The sequence below is a fragment of the Oncorhynchus mykiss genome, chromosome 2 (genome assembly GCF_057628025.1).
Source record: "Oncorhynchus mykiss isolate SJ-2025 chromosome 2, ASM5762802v1, whole genome shotgun sequence".
Taxonomy (NCBI): Eukaryota; Metazoa; Chordata; class Actinopteri; order Salmoniformes; family Salmonidae; genus Oncorhynchus; species Oncorhynchus mykiss.
The window spans coordinates 17,157,501-17,180,000 of record NC_143023.1 but is presented as its reverse complement, the minus strand read 5'-3'; the positions used below and the strand labels follow the sequence as shown (position 1 = coordinate 17,180,000).

General features: G+C 43.2%; 1 protein-coding gene across 5 annotated transcripts in view; it reads right to left on the bottom strand.

Annotated features, from left to right (window-relative positions):
- Positions 1–22,500, bottom strand: part of LOC110536418 (carbonic anhydrase 14-like) — a 36,836-nt gene that overhangs the window by 7,585 nt on the left and 6,751 nt on the right. For 4 of the 5 annotated variants that reach the window (XM_036940041.2, XM_036940059.2, XM_090216508.1 and 1 more), the window contains 5 exons: positions 20,574–20,753; positions 2,250–2,395; positions 741–836; positions 445–511; positions 1–16 (listed from right to left, as the gene is read on the bottom strand). The exon at positions 1–16 is cut by the window's left edge and continues 142 nt beyond it. In XM_036940041.2, coding sequence (XP_036795936.2) covers positions 1–16; positions 445–511; positions 741–836; positions 2,250–2,395; positions 20,574–20,753 — 505 coding nt within the window. Of the gene's footprint in view, positions 17–444; positions 512–740; positions 837–2,249; positions 2,396–20,573; positions 20,754–22,500 lie in introns of those variants that run through there. The other variant, XM_090216513.1, reaches the window with a different exon arrangement.

Sequence of the window (22,500 nt, the reverse complement as noted above, 5' to 3'; positions counted from 1 at the left end):
ATGGACACACTCTGACCTGACCACGGAGGGAGGAATGGAGGGGTGGATGGACAGATGAAAGTTAAAGGAGATGTACAGGGTTTGACTCCTGGGGGCACGTAGTGGTGCTGTTTGGCACTTGCATAAGAAATCAGAGAATGCCCATAAACTACTGTAGTCGTGGTAACATTGCTAGAAGGTAGCTGTAGTAATAATGCTGATTGGTTAAGGTGTACTTTGATTAAGCTACCTGGGGCAGCAGGTAGCCTAGTGGTTAGAGTGTTGGACTAGTAACCAAACGGTTGCAAGATCCAATCCCCGAGCTGACAAGGTAAATATCTGTCATTCTGCCTCTGAACAAGGCAGTTAACCCACTGTTCCTAGGCCGTCATTGAAAATAAGAATTTGTTCTCAACTGACTTGCCTAGTTAAATAAAAGTAAATAATAATTAACAGCTGTCTCACCTGCATGTCTGATGCGACCCAGGTAGTTGAGAATGTTCCAAAAGGCCTGGTTAGCCTCCTCACCTGTCTGACAGATCACACATCTTTCCTTTAGGTCAAGTGTGCAGTCTTTACTATACAATCACAAAGCCTTTCTTACTAATCTGGTGATGGGTAGATTTTACAACTGAAGAAATAAAACGTAAATAAAGGGAATTTGTAACCTATTGTAAAAATACAAATACAACTCTTTTGAAGTATGTAATGTCTCCAGTGGTTGATGTGATTGTCAGTTAGTTATGATGTAACAGTCCTACCTCTATGAGGACTCCCAGGACTGCCAGTCCATCCTGCTGGGTCATAGCCACTGACATGTTAGGGTACAGCTCTGAGTTGTAGTGCACCACATGCAGCTACACAGAGAGGGAACATGGTTAGCGTGTGTGTGTGTGTGTGTGTGTGTGTGTGTGTGTGTGTGTGCATGGCAGTGTCTAATTTTCAGAAAATCCCTCTTGAGTTTGAATGAAAAGTGCTGCTATATTCGTTTACATAAGGGTCAGATGGGAGAAAGAGAGTGAGGGAGAGGGAATGAGAGAGTGATAGAGAGAGGGAGGGGGGATATGCTGGCTCATTGACACTCTTTGAGAGGGAGTAGGGGAGGGTGGAGAGATAAAGACTAATTGTTTGTCTTTATGTAATAGTGTGTAACCAGAGCACAGAGCCTCTCCTTCATGTTTTCAAACTCTCACTCTCACAAACTCTCACTTTCTCTCTCTCTCAATGTCCCTCCCTCTCTCTTTCCTCTCTCTCTCACTGTCCCTCCCTCTCTCTTTCTTTCTCTCTCTCTCTCTCTCTCTCTCTCTCTCTCTGTGTCCCACCCTCTCATTCTCTCTCTGTTGGCATACCTGTGCAGTAGCAGATGGACAGGATCTGACTTAATAGTCCAAACTCTCTCTCTCTCTCTCTCTGTCTCTCTCTCTCACCATCCCTCACTCCATTACCTCTCCACCCATTTTTTGCAGATCCACTGCATGTTCTACATTCCCTTCCCACAAAGAATTGGACAGTGTTTCAAATTCCAAAAGTGTGTGTGTGTGTGTGTGTGTGTGTGTGTGAGTGTGTGTGTGAGTGTGTGTGTGTGTGTGTGTGTGTGTGTGTGTGTGTGTGTGTGTGTGTGTGTGTGTGTGTGTGTGTGTGTGTGTGTGTGTGTGAGTGTGTGTGTGTGTGTGTGTGTGTGTGTGTGTGTGTGTGTGTGTGAGTGTGTGTGTGTGTGTGTGTGTGTGTGTGTGTGTGTGTGTGTGTGTGTGTGTGTGTGTGTGTGTGTGTGTGTGTGTGTGAGTGTGTGTGTGTGTGTGTGTGTGTGTGTGTGTGTGTGTGTGTGTGTGTGTGTTTGGGGTACAGTAAATACACTGCCAACCTGAGAAAGTTGGTTCCCCTTCCTATGTATACTGTAGGTGTTTGAAAGGCTTTTATTTGGCAAGCTTTCTAATCCTGAATTCTTTACAACAATTTCAATCAGATTTAATTCCACTCCCCAATTAATTAACATCATTCAAACACTTGTTCTCCAATAACCTTTCTTTCCAAGTTTGTTTTCTCCTACTATGACTAGTGTTAACCATAAGAGCTGAGTCCAGATTGCTGTTTAGTGTTTCTGTATAATATTTAATGGGATTCTAGTATGGTTTCTCAACTGAAGTGCTTAATACTGCAATCTACCTGGATATACAGCATGGCACATACGCATGTCCTTACACATGCAGGCTTCCAAACTCTCCCCCACCAACACACCCCACTCCCCTGCAAACACACACACAGTCCCTCACTTCTGCAGCGGAGCTCTGACCGTTGATGGTGTGTTCGCTGCCCCCGGCCTCCGGGGCTCCATTGCCCCAGTGTAGGTGCATCTGGACGGCCGTGAACTGCCAGGGCAGCCCCCCTAAACCCATCCAGCCTGGGAGAGGAACCACCACTGTGATGGAGAGAAAGCATGGTTGCTGTAGTTACCTGTATGTATGTTGTTAGTGATGGAGTCAGCATGGTTGCTGTAGTTACCTGTATGGCTGTTGTTAGTGATGGAGTCAGCATGGTTGCTGTAGTTACCTGTATGTATGTTGTTAGTGATGGAGTCAGCATGGTTGCTGTAATTACCTGTATGTTGTTAGTGATGGAGTCAACATGGTTGCTGTAGTTACCTGTATGTTAGTTGTTAGTGATGGAGTCATCATGGTTGCTGTAGTTACCTGTATGGCTGTTGTTAGTGATGGTGTCAGAATGGTTGCTGTAGTTACCTGTATGTTGTTAGTGATGGAGTCAGCATGGTTGCTGTAGTTACCTGTATGTATGTTGTTAGTGATGGAGTCAGCATGGTTGCTGTAGTTACCTGTATGTATGTTGTTAGTGATGGAGTCAGCATGGTTGCTGTAATTACCTGTATGTATGTTGTTAGTGATGGAGTCAGAATGGTTGCTGTAGTTACCTGTATGTATGTTGTTAGTGATGGAGTCAGCATGGTTGCTGTAGTTACCTGTATGTTGTTAGTGATGGAGTCAGCATGGTTGCTGTAGTTACCTGTATGTTGTTAGTGATGGAGTCAGCATGGTTGCTGTAGTTACCTATATGTATGTTGTTAGTGATGGAGTCAGCATGGTTGCTGTAGTTACCTGTATGTATGTTGTTAGTGATGGAGTCAGCATGGTTGCTGTAGTTACCTGCATGTATGTTGTTAGTGATGGAGTCAGCATGGTTGCTGTAGTTACCTGTATGTTGTTAGTGATGGAGTCAGCATGGTTGCTGTAGTTACCTGTATGTATGTTGTTAGTGATGGAGTCAGAATGGTTGCTGTAGTTACCTGTATGTATGTTGTTAGTGATGGAGTCAGCATGGTTGCTGTAGTTACCTGCATGTATGTTGTTAGTGATGGAGTCAGCATGGTTGCTGTAGTTACATGCATGTATGTTGTTAGTGATGGAGTCAGCATGGTTGCTGTAGTTACCTGTATGTTGTTAGTGATGGAGTCAGCATGGTTGCTGTAGTTACCTGTATGTATGTTGTTAGTGATGGAGTCAGCATGGTTGCTGTAGTTACCTGTATGTATGTTGTTAGTGATGGAGTCAGCATGGTTGCTGTAGTTACATGCATGTATGTTGTTAGTGATGGAGTCAGCATGGTTGCTGTAGTTACCTGTATGTTGTTAGTGATGGAGTCAGCATGGTTGCTGTAGTTACCTGGATGTTGTTAGTGATGGAGTCAGCATGGTTGCTGTAGTTACCTGTATGTATGTTGTTAGTGATGGAGTCAGCATGGTTGCTGTAGTTACCTGTAAGTATGTTGTTAGTGATGGAGTCAGCATGGTTGCTGTAGTTACCTGTATGTATGTTGTTAGTGATGGAGTCAGCATGGTTGCTGTAGTTACCTGTATGTTGTTAGTGATAGAGTCAGCATGGTTGCTGTAGTTACCTGTATGTATGTTGTTAGTGATGGTGTCAGAATGGTTGCTGTAGTTACCTGTATGTATGTTGTTAGTGATGGAGTCAGCATGGTTGCTGTAGTTACCTGTATGTTGTTAGTGATGGAGTCAGCATGGTTGCTGTAGTTACCTGTATGTATGTTGTTAGTGATGGAGTCAGCATGGTTGCTGTAGTTACCTGTATGTTGTTAGTGATAGAGTCAGCATGGTTGCTGTAGTTACCTGTATGTATGTTGTTAGTGATGGTGTCAGAATGGTTGCTGTAGTTACCTGTATGTTGTTAGTGATGGAGTCAGAATGGTTGCTGTAGTTACCTGTATGTATGTTCTTAGTGATGGAGTCAGCATGGTTGCTGTAGTTACCTGTATGTTGTTAGTGATGGAGTCAGCATGGTTGCTGTAGTTACCTGTATGTTGTTAGTGATGGAGTCAGCATGGTTGCTGTAGTTACCTGTATGTATGTTCTTAGTGATGGAGTCAGCATGGTTGCTTTAGTTACCTGTATGTATGTTGTTAGTGATGGAGTCAGCATGGTTGCTGTAGTTACCTGTATGTTGTTAGTGATGGAGTCAGAATGGTTGCTGTAGTTACCTGTATGTATGTTCTTAGTGATGGAGTCAGCATGGTTGCTGTAGTTACCTGTATGTATGTTGTTAGTGATGGAGTCAGCATGGTTGCTGTAGTTACCTGTATGTATGTTGTTAGTGATGGTGTCAGAATGGTTGCTGTAGTTACCTGTATGTATGTTGTTAGTGATGGAGTAAGCATGGTTGCTGTAGTTACCTGTATGTTGTTAGTGATGGTGTCAGCATGGTTGCTGTAGTTACCTGTATGTATGTTGTTAGTGATGGAGTAAGCATGGTTGCTGTAGTTACCTGTATGTTGTTAGTGATGGAGTCAACATGGTTGCTGTAGTTACCTGTGTGTTGTTAGTGATGGAGTCAGCATGGTTGCTGTAGTTACCTGTATGTTGTTAGTGATGGAGTCAGCATGGTTGCTGTAGTTACCAGTATGTATGTTGTTAGTGATGGAGTCAGCATGGTTGCTGTAGTTACCTGTATGTATGTTGTTAGTGATGGAGTCAGCATGGTTGCTGTAGTTACCTGTAAGTATGTTGTTAGTGATGGAGTCAGCATGGTTGCTGTAGTTACCTGTATGTATGTTGTTAGTGATGGAGTCATTATGGTTGCTGTAGTTACCTGTATGTTGTTAGTGATGGAGTCAGCATGGTTGCTGTAGTTACCTGTATGTATGTTGTTAGTGATGGAGTCAGCATGGTTGCTGTAGTTACCTGTATGTTGTTAGTGATAGAGTCAGCATGGTTGCTGTAGTTACCAGTATGTATGTTGTTAGTGATGGAGTCAGCATGGTTGCTGTAGTTACCTGTATGTATGTTGTTAGTGATGGAGTCAGCATGGTTGCTGTAGTTACCTGTGTGTATGTTGTTAGTGATGGAGTCAGCATGGTTGCTGTAGTTACCTGTATGTATGTTGTTAGTGATGGAGTCAGCATGGTTGCTGTAGTTACCTGTATGTATGTTGTTAGTGATGGAGTCAGCATGGTTGCTGTAGTTACATGCATGTATGTTGTTAGTGATGGAGTCAGCATGGTTGCTGTAGTTACCTGTATGTTGTTAGTGATGGAGTCAGCATGGTTGCTGTAGTTACCTGTATGTATGTTGTTAGTGATGGAGTCAGCATGGTTGCTGTAGTTACATGCATGTATGTTGTTAGTGATGGAGTCAGCATGGTTGCTGTAGTTACCTGTATGTTGTTAGTGATGGAGTCAGCATGGTTGCTGTAGTTACCGGTATGTATGTTGTTAGAGATGAAGCCATCATGGTTGCTGTAGTTACCTGTATGTATGTTGTTAGTGATGGAGTCAGCATGGTTCCTGTAGTTACCTGTATAAATGAGGTTAGTGATGGAGTCAGCATGGTTGTTGTAGTTACCTGGATGTTGTTAGTGATGGAGTCAGCATGGTTGCTGTAGTTACCTGTATGTATGTTGTTAGTGATGGAGTCAGCATGGTTGCTGTAGTTACCTGTATGTTGTTAGTGATGGAGTCAGCATGGTTGCTGTAATTACCTGTATGTATGTTGTTAGTGATGGTGTCAGAATGGTTGCTGTAGTTACCTGTATGTATGTTGTTAGTGATGGAGTCAGCATGGTTGCTGTAGTTACCTGTATGTATGTTGTTAGTGATGGTGTCAGAATGGTTGCTGTAGTTACCTGTATGTATGTTGTTAGTGATGGAGTCAGCATGGTTGCTGTAGTTACCTGTATGTTGTTAGTGATGGTGTCAGCATGGTTGCTGTAGTTACCTGTATGGATGTTGTTAGTGATGGAGTCAGCATGGTTGCTGTAGTGACCTGTATGTTGTTAGTGATGGAGTCAGCATGGTTGCTGTAGTTACCTGTATGTATGTTGTTAGTGATGGAGTCAGCATGGTTGCTGTAGTTACCTGTATGTATGTTGTTAGTGATGGAGTCAGCATGGTTGCTGTAGTTACCTGTATGTTGTTAGTGATGGTGTCAGCATGGTTGCTGTAATTACCTGTATGTATGTTGTTAGTGATGGAGTCAGCATGGTTGCTGTAGTTACCTGTATGTATGTTGTTAGTGATGGAGTCAGCATGGTTGCTGTAGTTACCAGTATGTATGTTGTTAGTGATGGAGTCAGCATGGTTGCTGTAGTTACCTGTATGCATGAGGTTAGTGATGGAGTCAGCATGGTTGCTGTAGTTACCTGTGTGTATGTTGTTAGGGATGGAGTCAGAATGGTTGCTGTGGTTACCTGTATGTTGTTAGTGATGGAGTCAGAATGGTTGCTGTAGTTACCTGTATGTATGTTGTTAGTGATGGAGTCAGCATGGTTGCTGTAGTTACCTGTATGTATGTTGTTAGTGATGGAGTCAGCATGGTTACTGTAGTTACCTGTATGTATGTTGTTAGTGATGGTGTCAGAATGGTTGCTGTAGTTACCTGTATGTATGTTGTTAGTGATGGAGTCAGCATGGTTGCTGTAGTTACCTGTATGTTGTTAGTTATGGTGTCAGCATGGTTGCTGTAGTTACCTGTATGGATGTTGTTAGTGATGGAGTCAGCATGGTTGCTGTAGTTACCTGTATGTTGTTAGTGATGGAGTCAGCATGGTTGCTGTAGTTACCTGTATGTATGTTGTTAGTGATGGAGTCAGCATGGTTGCTGTAGTTACCAGCATGTATGTTGTTAGTGATGGAGTCAGCATGGTTGCTGTAGTTACCTGTATGCATGAGGTTAGTGATGGAGTCAGCATGGTTGCTGTAGTTACCTGTATGTATGTTGTTAGGGATGGAGTCAGAGTGGTTGCTGTAGTTACCTGTATGTTGTTAGTGATGGAGTCAGCATGGTTGCTGTAGTTACCTGTATGTATGTTGTTAGTGATGGAGTCAGCATGGTTGCTGTAGTTACCTGTATGCACGAGGTTAGTGATGGAGTCAGCATGGTTGCTGTAGTTACCTGTATGTATGTTGTTAGTGATGGAGTCAGCATGGTTGCTGTAGTTACCTGTATGGCTGTTGTTAGTGATGGAGTCAGCATGGTTGCTGTAGTTACCTGTATGTTGTTAGTGATGGAGTCAGCATGGTTGCTGTAGTTACCTGTATGGCTGTTGTTAGTGATGGAGTCAGCATGGTTGCTGTAGTTACCTGTATGTATGTTGTTAGTGATGGAGTTAGCATGGTTGCTGTAGTTACCTGTATGGCTGTTGTTAGTGATGGAGTCAGCATGGTTGCTGTAATTACCTGTATGGCTGTTGCTAGTGATGGAGTCAGCATGGTTGCTGTAGTTACCTGTATGTTGTTAGTGATGGAGTCAGCGTGGTTGCTGTAGTTACCTGTATGTATGTTGTTAGTGATGGAGTCAGCATGGTTGCTGTAGTTACCTGTATGCATGAGGTTAGTGATGGAGTCAGCATGGTTGCTGTAGTTACCTGTGTGTATGTTGTTAGGGATGGAGTCAGAATGGTTGCTGTGGTTACCTGTATGTTGTTAGTGATGGAGTCAGAATGGTTGCTGTAGTTACCTGTATGTATGTTGTTAGTGATGGAGTCAGCATGGTTGCTGTAGTTACCTGTATGTATGTTGTTAGTGATGGAGTCAGCATGGTTACTGTAGTTACCTGTATGTATGTTGTTAGTGATGGTGTCAGAATGGTTGCTGTAGTTACCTGTATGTATGTTGTTAGTGATGGAGTCAGCATGGTTGCTGTAGTTACCTGTATGTTGTTAGTTATGGTGTCAGCATGGTTGCTGTAGTTACCTGTATGGATGTTGTTAGTGATGGAGTCAGCATGGTTGCTGTAGTTACCTGTATGTTGTTAGTGATGGAGTCAGCATGGTTGCTGTAGTTACCTGTATGTATGTTGTTAGTGATGGAGTCAGCATGGTTGCTGTAGTTACCAGCATGTATGTTGTTAGTGATGGAGTCAGCATGGTTGCTGTAGTTACCTGTATGCATGAGGTTAGTGATGGAGTCAGCATGGTTGCTGTAGTTACCTGTATGTATGTTGTTAGGGATGGAGTCAGAGTGGTTGCTGTAGTTACCTGTATGTTGTTAGTGATGGAGTCAGCATGGTTGCTGTAGTTACCTGTATGTATGTTGTTAGTGATGGAGTCAGCATGGTTGCTGTAGTTACCTGTATGCACGAGGTTAGTGATGGAGTCAGCATGGTTGCTGTAGTTACCTGTATGTATGTTGTTAGTGATGGAGTCAGCATGGTTGCTGTAGTTACCTGTATGGCTGTTGTTAGTGATGGAGTCAGCATGGTTGCTGTAGTTACCTGTATGTTGTTAGTGATGGAGTCAGCATGGTTGCTGTAGTTACCTGTATGGCTGTTGTTAGTGATGGAGTCAGCATGGTTGCTGTAGTTACCTGTATGTATGTTGTTAGTGATGGAGTTAGCATGGTTGCTGTAGTTACCTGTATGGCTGTTGTTAGTGATGGAGTCAGCATGGTTGCTGTAATTACCTGTATGGCTGTTGCTAGTGATGGAGTCAGCATGGTTGCTGTAGTTACCTGTATGTTGTTAGTGATGGAGTCAGCGTGGTTGCTGTAGTTACCTGTATGTATGTTGTTAGTGATGGAGTCAGCATGGTTGCTGTAATTACCTGTATGTATGTTGTTAGTGATGTAGTCAGCATGGTTGCTGTAGTTACCTGTATGTATGTTGTTAGTGATGGAGTCAGCATGGTTGCTGTAATTACCTGTATGTATGTTGTTAGTGATGGAGTCAGAATGGTTGCTGTAGTTACCTGTATGTATGTTGTTAGTGATGGAGTCAGCATGGTTGCTGTAGTTACCTGTATGTTGTTAGTGATGGAGTCAGCATGGTTGCTGTAGTTACCTGTATGTATGTTGTTAGTGATGGAGTCAGCATGGTTGCTGTAGTTACCTGTATGTATGTTGTTAGTGATGGAGTCAGCATGGTTACTGTAGTTACCTGTATGTATGTTGTTAGTGATGGTGTCAGAATGGTTGCTGTAGTTACCTGTATGTATGTTGTTAGTGATGGAGTCAGTGTGGTTGCTGTTGTTACCTGTATGTATGTTGTTAGTGATGGAGTCAGCATGGTTGCTGTAGTTACCTGTATGTATGTTGTTAGTGATGGAGTCAGCATGGTTGCTGTAGTTACCTGTATGTTGTTAGTGATGGTGTCATTATGGTTGCTGTAGTTACCTGTATGGCTGTTGTTAGTGATGGAGTCAGCATGGTTGCTGTAGTTACCTGTATGTATGTTGTTAGCGATGGAGTCAGCATGGTTGCTGTAATTACCTGTATGTTGTTAGTGATGGAGTCAGCATGGTTGCTGTAGTTACCTGTATGTATGTTGTTAGTGATGGAGTCAGCATGGTTGCTGTAGTTACCTGTATGTATGTTGTTAGTGATGGTGTCAGAATGGTTGCTGTAGTTACCTGTATGCATGAGGTTAGTGATGGAGTCAGCATGGTTGCTGTAGTTACCTGTATGTATGTTGTTAGTGATGGAGTCAGCATGGTTGCTGTAGTTACCTGTATGTTGTTAGTGATGGTGTCAGCATGGTTGCTGTAGTTACCTGTATGGATGTTGTTAGTGATGGAGTCAGCATGGTTGCTGTAGTTACCTGTATGTTGTTAGTGATGGAGTCAGCATGGTTGCTGTAGTTACCTGTATGTATGTTGTTAGTGATGGAGTCAGCATGGTTGCTGTAGTTACCTGTATGTATGTTGTTAGTGATGGAGTCAGCATGGTTGCTGTAGTTACCTGTATGTTGTTAGTGATGGTGTCAGCATGGTTGCTGTAATTACCTGTATGTATGTTGTTAGTGATGGAGTCAGCATGGTTGCTGTAGTTACCTGTATGTATGTTGTTAGTGATGGAGTCAGCATGGTTGCTGTAGTTACCTGTATGTATGTTGTTAGTGATGGAGTCAGCATGGTTGCTGTAGTTACCTGTATGTATGTTGTTAGTGATGGAGTCAGCATGGTTGCTGTAGTTACCTGTATGTATGTTGTTAGTGATGGAGTCAGCATGGTTGCTGTAGTTACCAGTATGTATGTTGTTAGTGATGGAGTCAGCATGGTTGCTGTAGTTACCTGTATGCATGAGGTTAGTGATGGAGTCAGCATGGTTGCTGTAGTTACCTGTGTGTATGTTGTTAGGGATGGAGTCAGAGTGGTTGCTGTGGTTACCTGTATGTTGTTAGTGATGGAGTCAGAATGGTTGCTGTAGTTACCTGTATGTATGTTGTTAGTGATGGAGTCAGCATGGTTGCTGTAGTTACCTGTATGTATGTTGTTAGTGATGGAGTCAGCATGGTTACTGTAGTTACCTGTATGTATGTTGTTAGTGATGGTGTCAGAATGGTTGCTGTAGTTACCTGTATGTATGTTGTTAGTGATGGAGTCAGCATGGTTGCTGTAGTTACCTGTATGTTGTTAGTTATGGTGTCAGCATGGTTGCTGTAGTTACCTGTATGGATGTTGTTAGTGATGGAGTCAGCATGGTTGCTGTAGTTACCTGTATGTTGTTAGTGATGGAGTCAGCATGGTTGCTGTAGTTACCTGTATGTATGTTGTTAGTGATGGAGTCAGCATGGTTGCTGTAGTTACCAGCATGTATGTTGTTAGTGATGGAGTCAGCATGGTTGCTGTAGTTACCTGTATGCATGAGGTTAGTGATGGAGTCAGCATGGTTGCTGTAGTTACCTGTATGTTGTTAGTGATGGTGTCAGCATGGTTGCTGTAGTTACCTGTATGGATGTTGTTAGTGATGGAGTCAGCATGGTTGCTGTAGTGACCTGTATGTTGTTAGTGATGGAGTCAGCATGGTTGCTGTAGTTACCTGTATGTATGTTGTTAGTGATGGAGTCAGCATGGTTGCTGTAGTTACCTGTATGTATGTTGTTAGTGATGGAGTCAGCATGGTTGCTGTAGTTACCTGTATGTTGTTAGTGATGGTGTCAGCATGGTTGCTGTAATTACCTGTATGTATGTTGTTAGTGATGGAGTCAGCATGGTTGCTGTAGTTACCTGTATGTATGTTGTTAGTGATGGAGTCAGCATGGTTGCTGTAGTTACCAGTATGTATGTTGTTAGTGATGGAGTCAGCATGGTTGCTGTAGTTACCTGTATGCATGAGGTTAGTGATGGAGTCAGCATGGTTGCTGTAGTTACCTGTGTGTATGTTGTTAGGGATGGAGTCAGAATGGTTGCTGTGGTTACCTGTATGTTGTTAGTGATGGAGTCAGAATGGTTGCTGTAGTTACCTGTATGTATGTTGTTAGTGATGGAGTCAGCATGGTTGCTGTAGTTACCTGTATGTATGTTGTTAGTGATGGAGTCAGCATGGTTACTGTAGTTACCTGTATGTATGTTGTTAGTGATGGTGTCAGAATGGTTGCTGTAGTTACCTGTATGTATGTTGTTAGTGATGGAGTCAGCATGGTTGCTGTAGTTACCTGTATGTTGTTAGTTATGGTGTCAGCATGGTTGCTGTAGTTACCTGTATGGATGTTGTTAGTGATGGAGTCAGCATGGTTGCTGTAGTTACCTGTATGTTGTTAGTGATGGAGTCAGCATGGTTGCTGTAGTTACCTGTATGTATGTTGTTAGTGATGGAGTCAGCATGGTTGCTGTAGTTACCAGCATGTATGTTGTTAGTGATGGAGTCAGCATGGTTGCTGTAGTTACCTGTATGCATGAGGTTAGTGATGGAGTCAGCATGGTTGCTGTAGTTACCTGTATGTATGTTGTTAGGGATGGAGTCAGAGTGGTTGCTGTAGTTACCTGTATGTTGTTAGTGATGGAGTCAGCATGGTTGCTGTAGTTACCTGTATGTATGTTGTTAGTGATGGAGTCAGCATGGTTGCTGTAGTTACCTGTATGCACGAGGTTAGTGATGGAGTCAGCATGGTTGCTGTAGTTACCTGTATGTATGTTGTTAGTGATGGAGTCAGCATGGTTGCTGTAGTTACCTGTATGGCTGTTGTTAGTGATGGAGTCAGCATGGTTGCTGTAGTTACCTGTATGTTGTTAGTGATGGAGTCAGCATGGTTGCTGTAGTTACCTGTATGGCTGTTGTTAGTGATGGAGTCAGCATGGTTGCTGTAGTTACCTGTATGTATGTTGTTAGTGATGGAGTTAGCATGGTTGCTGTAGTTACCTGTATGGCTGTTGTTAGTGATGGAGTCAGCATGGTTGCTGTAATTACCTGTATGGCTGTTGCTAGTGATGGAGTCAGCATGGTTGCTGTAGTTACCTGTATGTTGTTAGTGATGGAGTCAGCGTGGTAGCTGTAGTTACCTGTATGTATGTTGTTAGTGATGGAGTCAGCATGGTTGCTGTAGTTACCTGTATGCATGAGGTTAGTGATGGAGTCAGCATGGTTGCTGTAGTTACCTGTGTGTATGTTGTTAGGGATGGAGTCAGAATGGTTGCTGTGGTTACCTGTATGTTGTTAGTGATGGAGTCAGAATGGTTGCTGTAGTTACCTGTATGTATGTTGTTAGTGATGGAGTCAGCATGGTTGCTGTAGTTACCTGTATGTATGTTGTTAGTGATGGAGTCAGCATGGTTACTGTAGTTACCTGTATGTATGTTGTTAGTGATGGTGTCAGAATGGTTGCTGTAGTTACCTGTATGTATGTTGTTAGTGATGGAGTCAGCATGGTTGCTGTAGTTACCTGTATGTTGTTAGTTATGGTGTCAGCATGGTTGCTGTAGTTACCTGTATGGATGTTGTTAGTGATGGAGTCAGCATGGTTGCTGTAGTTACCTGTATGTTGTTAGTGATGGAGTCAGCATGGTTGCTGTAGTTACCTGTATGTATGTTGTTAGTGATGGAGTCAGCATGGTTGCTGTAGTTACCAGCATGTATGTTGTTAGTGATGGAGTCAGCATGGTTGCTGTAGTTACCTGTATGCATGAGGTTAGTGATGGAGTCAGCATGGTTGCTGTAGTTACCTGTATGTATGTTGTTAGGGATGGAGTCAGAGTGGTTGCTGTAGTTACCTGTATGTTGTTAGTGATGGAGTCAGCATGGTTGCTGTAGTTACCTGTATGTATGTTGTTAGTGATGGAGTCAGCATGGTTGCTGTAGTTACCTGTATGCACGAGGTTAGTGATGGAGTCAGCATGGTTGCTGTAGTTACCTGTATGTATGTTGTTAGTGATGGAGTCAGCATGGTTGCTGTAGTTACCTGTATGGCTCTTGTTAGTGATGGAGTCAGCATGGTTGCTGTAGTTACCTGTATGTTGTTAGTGATGGAGTCAGCATGGTTGCTGTAGTTACCTGTATGGCTGTTGTTAGTGATGGAGTCAGCATGGTTGCTGTAGTTACCTGTATGTATGTTGTTAGTGATGGAGTTAGCATGGTTGCTGTAGTTACCTGTATGGCTGTTGTTAGTGATGGAGTCAGCATGGTTGCTGTAATTACCTGTATGGCTGTTGCTAGTGATGGAGTCAGCATGGTTGCTGTAGTTACCTGTATGTTGTTAGTGATGGAGTCAGCGTGGTTGCTGTAGTTACCTGTATGTATGTTGTTAGTGATGGAGTCAGCATGGTTGCTGTAATTACCTGTATGTATGTTGTTAGTGATGTAGTCAGCATGGTTGCTGTAGTTACCTGTATGTATGTTGTTAGTGATGGAGTCAGCATGGTTGCTGTAATTACCTGTATGTATGTTGTTAGTGATGGAGTCAGAATGGTTGCTGTAGTTACCTGTATGTATGTTGTTAGTGATGGAGTCAGCATGGTTGCTGTAGTTACCTGTATGTTGTTAGTGATGGAGTCAGCATGGTTGCTGTAGTTACCTGTATGTATGTTGTTAGTGATGGAGTCAGCATGGTTGCTGTAGTTACCTGTATGTATGTTGTTAGTGATGGAGTCAGCATGGTTACTGTAGTTACCTGTATGTATGTTGTTAGTGATGGTGTCAGAATGGTTGCTGTAGTTACCTGTATGTATGTTGTTAGTGATGGAGTCAGTGTGGTTGCTGTTGTTACCTGTATGTATGTTGTTAGTGATGGAGTCAGCATGGTTGCTGTAGTTACCTGTATGTATGTTGTTAGTGATGGAGTCAGCATGGTTGCTGTAGTTACCTGTATGTTGTTAGTGATGGTGTCATTATGGTTGCTGTAGTTACCTGTATGGCTGTTGTTAGTGATGGAGTCAGCATGGTTGCTGTAGTTACCTGTATGTATGTTGTTAGCGATGGAGTCAGCATGGTTGCTGTAATTACCTGTATGTTGTTAGTGATGGAGTCAGCATGGTTGCTGTAGTTACCTGTATGTATGTTGTTAGTGATGGAGTCAGCATGGTTGCTGTAGTTACCTGTATGTATGTTGTTAGTGATGGTGTCAGAATGGTTGCTGTAGTTACCTGTATGCATGAGGTTAGTGATGGAGTCAGCATGGTTGCTGTAGTTACCTGTATGTATGTTGTTAGTGATGGAGTCAGCATGGTTGCTGTAGTTACCTGTATGTTGTTAGTGATGGTGTCAGCATGGTTGCTGTAGTTACCTGTATGGATGTTGTTAGTGATGGAGTCAGCATGGTTGCTGTAGTTACCTGTATGTTGTTAGTGATGGAGTCAGCATGGTTGCTGTAGTTACCTGTATGTATGTTGTTAGTGATGGAGTCAGCATGGTTGCTGTAGTTACCTGTATGTATGTTGTTAGTGATGGAGTCAGCATGGTTGCTGTAGTTACCTGTATGTTGTTAGTGATGGTGTCAGCATGGTTGCTGTAATTACCTGTATGTATGTTGTTAGTGATGGAGTCAGCATGGTTGCTGTAGTTACCTGTATGTATGTTGTTAGTGATGGAGTCAGCATGGTTGCTGTAGTTACCTGTATGTATGTTGTTAGTGATGGAGTCAGCATGGTTGCTGTAGTTACCTGTATGTATGTTGTTAGTGATGGAGTCAGCATGGTTGTTGTAGTTACCTGTATGTATGTTGTTAGTGATGGAGTCAGCATGGTTGCTGTAGTTACCAGTATGTATGTTGTTAGTGATGGAGTCAGCATGGTTGCTGTAGTTACCTGTATGCATGAGGTTAGTGATGGAGTCAGCATGGTTGCTGTAGTTACCTGTGTGTATGTTGTTAGGGATGGAGTCAGAGTGGTTGCTGTGGTTACCTGTATGTTGTTAGTGATGGAGTCAGAATGGTTGCTGTAGTTACCTGTATGTATGTTGTTAGTGATGGAGTCAGCATGGTTGCTGTAGTTACCTGTATGTATGTTGTTAGTGATGGAGTCAGCATGGTTACTGTAGTTACCTGTATGTATGTTGTTAGTGATGGTGTCAGAATGGTTGCTGTAGTTACCTGTATGTATGTTGTTAGTGATGGAGTCAGCATGGTTGCTGTAGTTACCTGTATGTTGTTAGTTATGGTGTCAGCATGGTTGCTGTAGTTACCTGTATGGATGTTGTTAGTGATGGAGTCAGCATGGTTGCTGTAGTTACCTGTATGTTGTTAGTGATGGAGTCAGCATGGTTGCTGTAGTTACCTGTATGTATGTTGTTAGTGATGGAGTCAGCATGGTTGCTGTAGTTACCAGCATGTATGTTGTTAGTGATGGAGTCAGCATGGTTGCTGTAGTTACCTGTATGCATGAGGTTAGTGATGGAGTCAGCATGGTTGCTGTAGTTACCTGTATGTATGTTGTTAGGGATGGAGTCAGAGTGGTTGCTGTAGTTACCTGTATGTTGTTAGTGATGGAGTCAGCATGGTTGCTGTAGTTACCTGTATGTATGTTGTTAGTGATGGAGTCAGCATGGTTGCTGTAGTTACCTGTATGCACGAGGTTAGTGATGGAGTCAGCATAGTTGCTGTAGTTACCTGTATGTATGTTGTTAGTGATGGAGTCAGCATGGTTGCTGTAGTTACCTGTATGGCTGTTGTTAGTGATGGAGTCAGCATGGTTGCTGTAGTTACCTGTATGTTGTTAGTGATGGAGTCAGCATGGTTGCTGTAGTTACCTGTATGGCTGTTGTTAGTGATGGAGTCAGCATGGTTGCTGTAGTTACCTGTATGTATGTTGTTAGTGATGGAGTTAGCATGGTTGCTGTAGTTACCTGTATGGCTGTTGTTGGTGATGGAGTCAGCATGGTTGCTGTAATTACCTGTATGGCTGTTGCTAGTGATGGAGTCAGCATGGTTGCTGTAGTTACCTGTATGTTGTTAGTGATGGAGTCAGCGTGGTTGCTGTAGTTACCTGTATGTATGTTGTTAGTGATGGAGTCAGCATGGTTGCTGTAGTTACCTGTATGTATGTTGTTAGTGATGGAGTCAGCATGGTTGCTGTAATTACCTGTATGTATGTTGTTAGTGATGGAGTCAGAATGGTTGCTGTAGTTACCTGTATGGATGTTGTTAGTGATGGAGTCAGCATGGTTGCTGTAGTTACCTGTATGTTGTTAGTGATGGAGTCAGCATGGTTGCTGTAGTTACCTGTATGTATGTTGTTAGTGATGGAGTCAGCATGGTTGCTGTAGTTACCTGTATGTATGTTGTTAGTGATGGAGTCAGCATGGTTACTGTAGTTACCTGTATGTATGTTGTTAGTGATGGTGTCAGAATGGTTGCTGTAGTTACCTGTATGTATGTTGTTAGTGATGGAGTCAGTGTGGTTGCTGTAGTTACCTGTATGTATGTTGTTAGTGATGGAGTCAGCATGGTTGCTGTAGTTACCTGTATGTATGTTGTTAGTGATGGAGTCAGCATGGTTGCTGTAGTTACCTGTATGTTGTTAGTGATGGTGTCATTATGGTTGCTGTAGTTACCTGTATGGCTGTTGTTAGTGATGGAGTCAGCATGGTTGCTGTAGTTACCTGTATGTATGTTGTTAGCGATGGAGTCAGCATGGTTGCTGTAATTACCTGTATGTTGTTAGTGATGGAGTCAGCATGGTTGCTGTAGTTACCTGTATGTATGTTGTTAGTGATGGAGTCAGCATGGTTGCTGTAGTTACCTGTATGTATGTTGTTAGTGATGGTGTCAGAATGGTTGCTGTAGTTACCTGTATGTATGTTGTTAGTGATGGAGTCAGCATGGTTGCTGTAGTTACCTGTATGTTGTTAGTGATGGAGTCAGCATGGTTGCGGTAGTTACCTGTATGTTGTTAGTGATGGAGTCAGCATGGTTGCTGTAGTTACCTGTATGGCTGTTGTTAGTGATGGAGTCAGTATGGTTGCGGTAGTTACCAGTATGTATGTTGTTAGTGATGGAGTCAGCATGGTTGCTGTAGTTACCTGTATGTATGTTGTTAGTGATGGAGTCAGCATGGTTGCTGTAGTTACCTGTATGTATGTTGTTAGTGATGGAGTCAGCATGGTTGCTGTAGTTACCTGTATGTATGTTGTTAGTGATGGAGTCAGCATGGTTGCTGTAGTTACCTGTATGTATGTTGTTAGTGATGGAGTCAGTATGGTTGCGGTAGTTACCTGTATGTTGTTAGTGATGGAGTCAGTATGGTTGCTGGAGTTACCTGTATGTATGTTGTTAGTGATGGAGTCAGCATGGTTGCTGTAGTTACCTGTATGTTGTTAGTGATGGAGTCAGCATGGTTGCTGTAGTTACCTGTATGTATGTTGTTAGTGATGGAGTCATCATGGTTGCTGTAGTTACCTGTGTGTATGTTGTTAGTGATGGAGTCAGCGTGGTTATTGTAGTTATCTGTATGTTGTTAGTGATAGAGTCAGCATGGTTGCTGTAGTTACCTGTATGTATGTTGTTAGTGATGGAGTCAGCATGGTTGCTGTAGTTACCTGTATGGCTGTTGTTAGTGATGGAGTCAGCATGGTTGCTGTAGTTACCTGTATGTTGTTAGTGATGGAGTCAGCATGGTTGCTGTAGTTACCTGTATGGCTGTTGTTAGTGATGGAGTCAGCATGGTTGCTGTAGTTACCTGTATGTATGTTGTTAGTGATGGAGTTAGCATGGTTGCTGTAGTTACCTGTATGGCTGTTGTTGGTGATGGAGTCAGCATGGTTGCTGTAATTACCTGTATGGCTGTTGCTAGTGATGGAGTCAGCATGGTTGCTGTAGTTACCTGTATGTTGTTAGTGATGGAGTCAGCGTGGTTGCTGTAGTTACCTGTATGTATGTTGTTAGTGATGGAGTCAGCATGGTTGCTGTAGTTACCTGTATGTATGTTGTTAGTGATGGAGTCAGCATGGTTGCTGTAATTACCTGTATGTATGTTGTTAGTGATGGAGTCAGAATGGTTGCTGTAGTTACCTGTATGTATGTTGTTAGTGATGGAGTCAGCATGGTTGCTGTAGTTACCTGTATGTTGTTAGTGATGGAGTCAGCATGGTTGCTGTAGTTACCTGTATGTATGTTGTTAGTGATGGAGTCAGCATGGTTGCTGTAGTTACCTGTATGTATGTTGTTAGTGATGGAGTCAGCATGGTTACTGTAGTTACCTGTATGTATGTTGTTAGTGATGGTGTCAGAATGGTTGCTGTAGTTACCTGTATGTATGTTGTTAGTGATGGAGTCAGTGTGGTTGCTGTAGTTACCTGTATGTATGTTGTTAGTGATGGAGTCAGCATGGTTGCTGTAGTTACCTGTATGTATGTTGTTAGTGATGGAGTCAGCATGGTTGCTGTAGTTACCTGTATGTTGTTAGTGATGGTGTCATTATGGTTGCTGTAGTTACCTGTATGGCTGTTGTTAGTGATGGAGTCAGCATGGTTGCTGTAGTTACCTGTATGTATGTTGTTAGCGATGGAGTCAGCATGGTTGCTGTAATTACCTGTATGTTGTTAGTGATGGAGTCAGCATGGTTGCTGTAGTTACCTGTATGTATGTTGTTAGTGATGGAGTCAGCATGGTTGCTGTAGTTACCTGTATGTATGTTGTTAGTGATGGTGTCAGAATGGTTGCTGTAGTTACCTGTATGTATGTTGTTAGTGATGGAGTCAGCATGGTTGCTGTAGTTACCTGTATGTTGTTAGTGATGGAGTCAGCATGGTTGCGGTAGTTACCTGTATGTTGTTAGTGATGGAGTCAGCATGGTTGCTGTAGTTACCTGTATGGCTGTTGTTAGTGATGGAGTCAGTATGGTTGCGGTAGTTACCAGTATGTATGTTGTTAGTGATGGAGTCAGCATGGTTGCTGTAGTTACCTGTATGTATGTTGTTAGTGATGGAGTCAGCATGGTTGCTGTAGTTACCTGTATGTATGTTGTTAGTGATGGAGTCAGCATGGTTGCTGTAGTTACCTGTATGTATGTTGTTAGTGATGGAGTCAGCATGGTTGCTGTAGTTACCTGTATGTATGTTGTTAGTGATGGAGTCAGTATGGTTGCGGTAGTTACCTGTATGTTGTTAGTGATGGAGTCAGTATGGTTGCTGGAGTTACCTGTATGTATGTTGTTAGTGATGGAGTCAGCATGGTTGCTGTAGTTACCTGTATGTTGTTAGTGATGGAGTCAGCATGGTTGCTGTAGTTACCTGTATGTATGTTGTTAGTGATGGAGTCATCATGGTTGCTGTAGTTACCTGTGTGTATGTTGTTAGTGATGGAGTCAGCGTGGTTATTGTAGTTATCTGTATGTTGTTAGTGATAGAGTCAGCATGGTTGCTGTAGTTACCTGTATGTATGTTGTTAGTGATGGAGTCAGCATGGTTGCTGTAGTTACCTGTGTGTATGTTGTTAGTGATGGAGTCAGCGTGGTTATTGTAGTTATCTGTATGTTGTTAGTGATAGAGTCAGCATGGTTGCTGTAGTTACCTGTATGTATGTTGTTAGTGATGGAGTCAGCATGGTTGCTGTAGTTACCTATATGTATGTTGTTAGTGATGGAGTCAGCGTGGTTGCTGTCGTTACCTGTATGTATGTTGTTAGTGATGGAGTCAGCATGGTTGCTGTAGTTACCTGTATGTATGTTGTTAGTGATGGAGTCAGCATGGTTGCTGTAGTTACCTGTATGTATGTTGTTAGTGATGGAGTCAGCACGGTTGCTGTAGTTACCTGTATGTATGTTGTTAGTGATGGAGTCAGTATGGTTGCTGTAGTTACCTGTATGGCTGTTGTTAGTGATGGAGTCAACATGGTTGCTGTAGTTACCTGTATGGGTGTTGTTAGTGATGGAGTCAGCACGGTTGCTGTAGTTACCTGTATGTTGTTAGTGATGGAGTCAGCATGGTGCTGTAGTTACCTGTATGTCCGTTGTTGTAGAGGCTGAAGGGTTTGTTGCCGTGCTGGCTATAACCGAGGGGGGTAAGAGGGCCCAGGCTGGGGTCATACTGGGTCTGGACCGTTGCCACGTCAACCGGAGACTGGGCCTTACCACCACAGTCTGGGAAGTAATCCGCCCACTTGGACTGGCCTACTGAACCTGAGGGGGAGGAGGAGGGAAGAGAGTTACCAAAACATGACACATCTTGTGACACTCGTACGACACACATTAAGCATGGCCAGTCAATCAGCAGGCCTTTTCTTTTGGAACATTTCATATTGACCTCTTGATTTATTACATGACCATTTTCTGTGGAAAACAGAAGAGAAGTTGGGGGTCCATCCTGCTCATCCTCTCTTTCACACTCCCCCTCTATACTTGACCTGCTCTAACTAATGACTAATGAGCATCATCACCCTGACGAACACACACCCAGACCCACAACACACACACACATATACGGTACACACACAAACACACTTACACACACGCACAGACTCACATCATTATCCCAGAAACCCTAGACCCACTCCAATTTGCATACCAACAGATCCACAGATGATGCTATCTCTATTGCACTCCACACTGCCCTTTCCCACCTGGACAAAAGGAACACCTATGTGAGAATGCTGTTCAACACCATAGTGCCCTCAAAGCTTATCACTAAGCTAAGGACCCTGGGACTAGACACCTCCCTCTGTAACTGTATCCTAGACTTACTGACTGGCCGCCCCCAGGTGGTAAGGGTAGGTAACAACACATCCGCCACGCTGATACTCAACACTGGGGCCCCTCAGGGTTGCGTGCTCAGTCCCCTCCTGTATTCCCTGTTCACTCATGACTGCACGGCCAGGCACAACTCCAACACCATCATTCAGTTTGCTGATTACACAACAGTGGTAGGCCTGATCACCGACAACGATGAGACAGCCTATCGGGAGGAGGTCACAGATCTGGCATTGTGGTGCCAGGACAACAACCTCTCCTTCAACGTGATCAAGACAAAGGAGATGATTGTGGACTACAGGAAAAAGAGGACCGAACACGCCCCCATTCTCATCGATGAGGCTGTAGTGGAGCAGGTTGAGAGCTTCAAGTTCCTTGGCGTCCACATCACCAACAAACTAACATGGTCCAAGCACATCAAGACAGTCGTGAAGAGGGCACAACAAAACCTATTACCCCTCAGGAGACTTAAAAGATTTGCATGGGTCCTCAGATCCTCAAAAGGTTTTACAGCTGCGCCATCGAGAGCATCCTGATGGGTTGCATCACTGCCTGTTATGGCAACTGCTCGGCCTCCAACCAAGGCACTGTAGAGGGTAGTGAGTACGGCCCAGTACATCACAAGGGGCCAAGCTTCCAGCCATCCAGGACCTCTATACCAGGCGGTGTCAGAGGAAGACCCTAGAAATTATCAAAGACTCCAGCCACCCTAGTCATAGACTGTTCTCTCTGCTTCCGCATGGCAGGTGGTACCGGAGTGCCAAGTCTAGGCCCAAGAGGCTTCTAAACAGCTTTTACCCTCAAGCCATAAGACTCCTGAACAGCAAATCAAATGACTACCCAGACTATTTGCACACAACCCCCCACGCTGCTGCTACTATGTTATTATCTATGCATTTTTCAGGATAAAAAATCTACAGAATGGAGCACAGGCAAAATTCTAGAGGAAAATGTATTTTAGTCTGCTTTCCAACAGACAGTGAGAGATAATAACCTAAATAACCTAAAACACAAGGTCAAATCTACAGAATCTTAGAGTTGCTTACCAAGAAGACAGTAAATGTTCCTGAGTGGCCTAGATACCATTTAGACTTAAATCTACTTGAAAATCTATGGCAAGACCTGAGAATGGTTGTCAAGCAATGATCAACAAACAATTTGACAGAGCTTTAAGAATTTG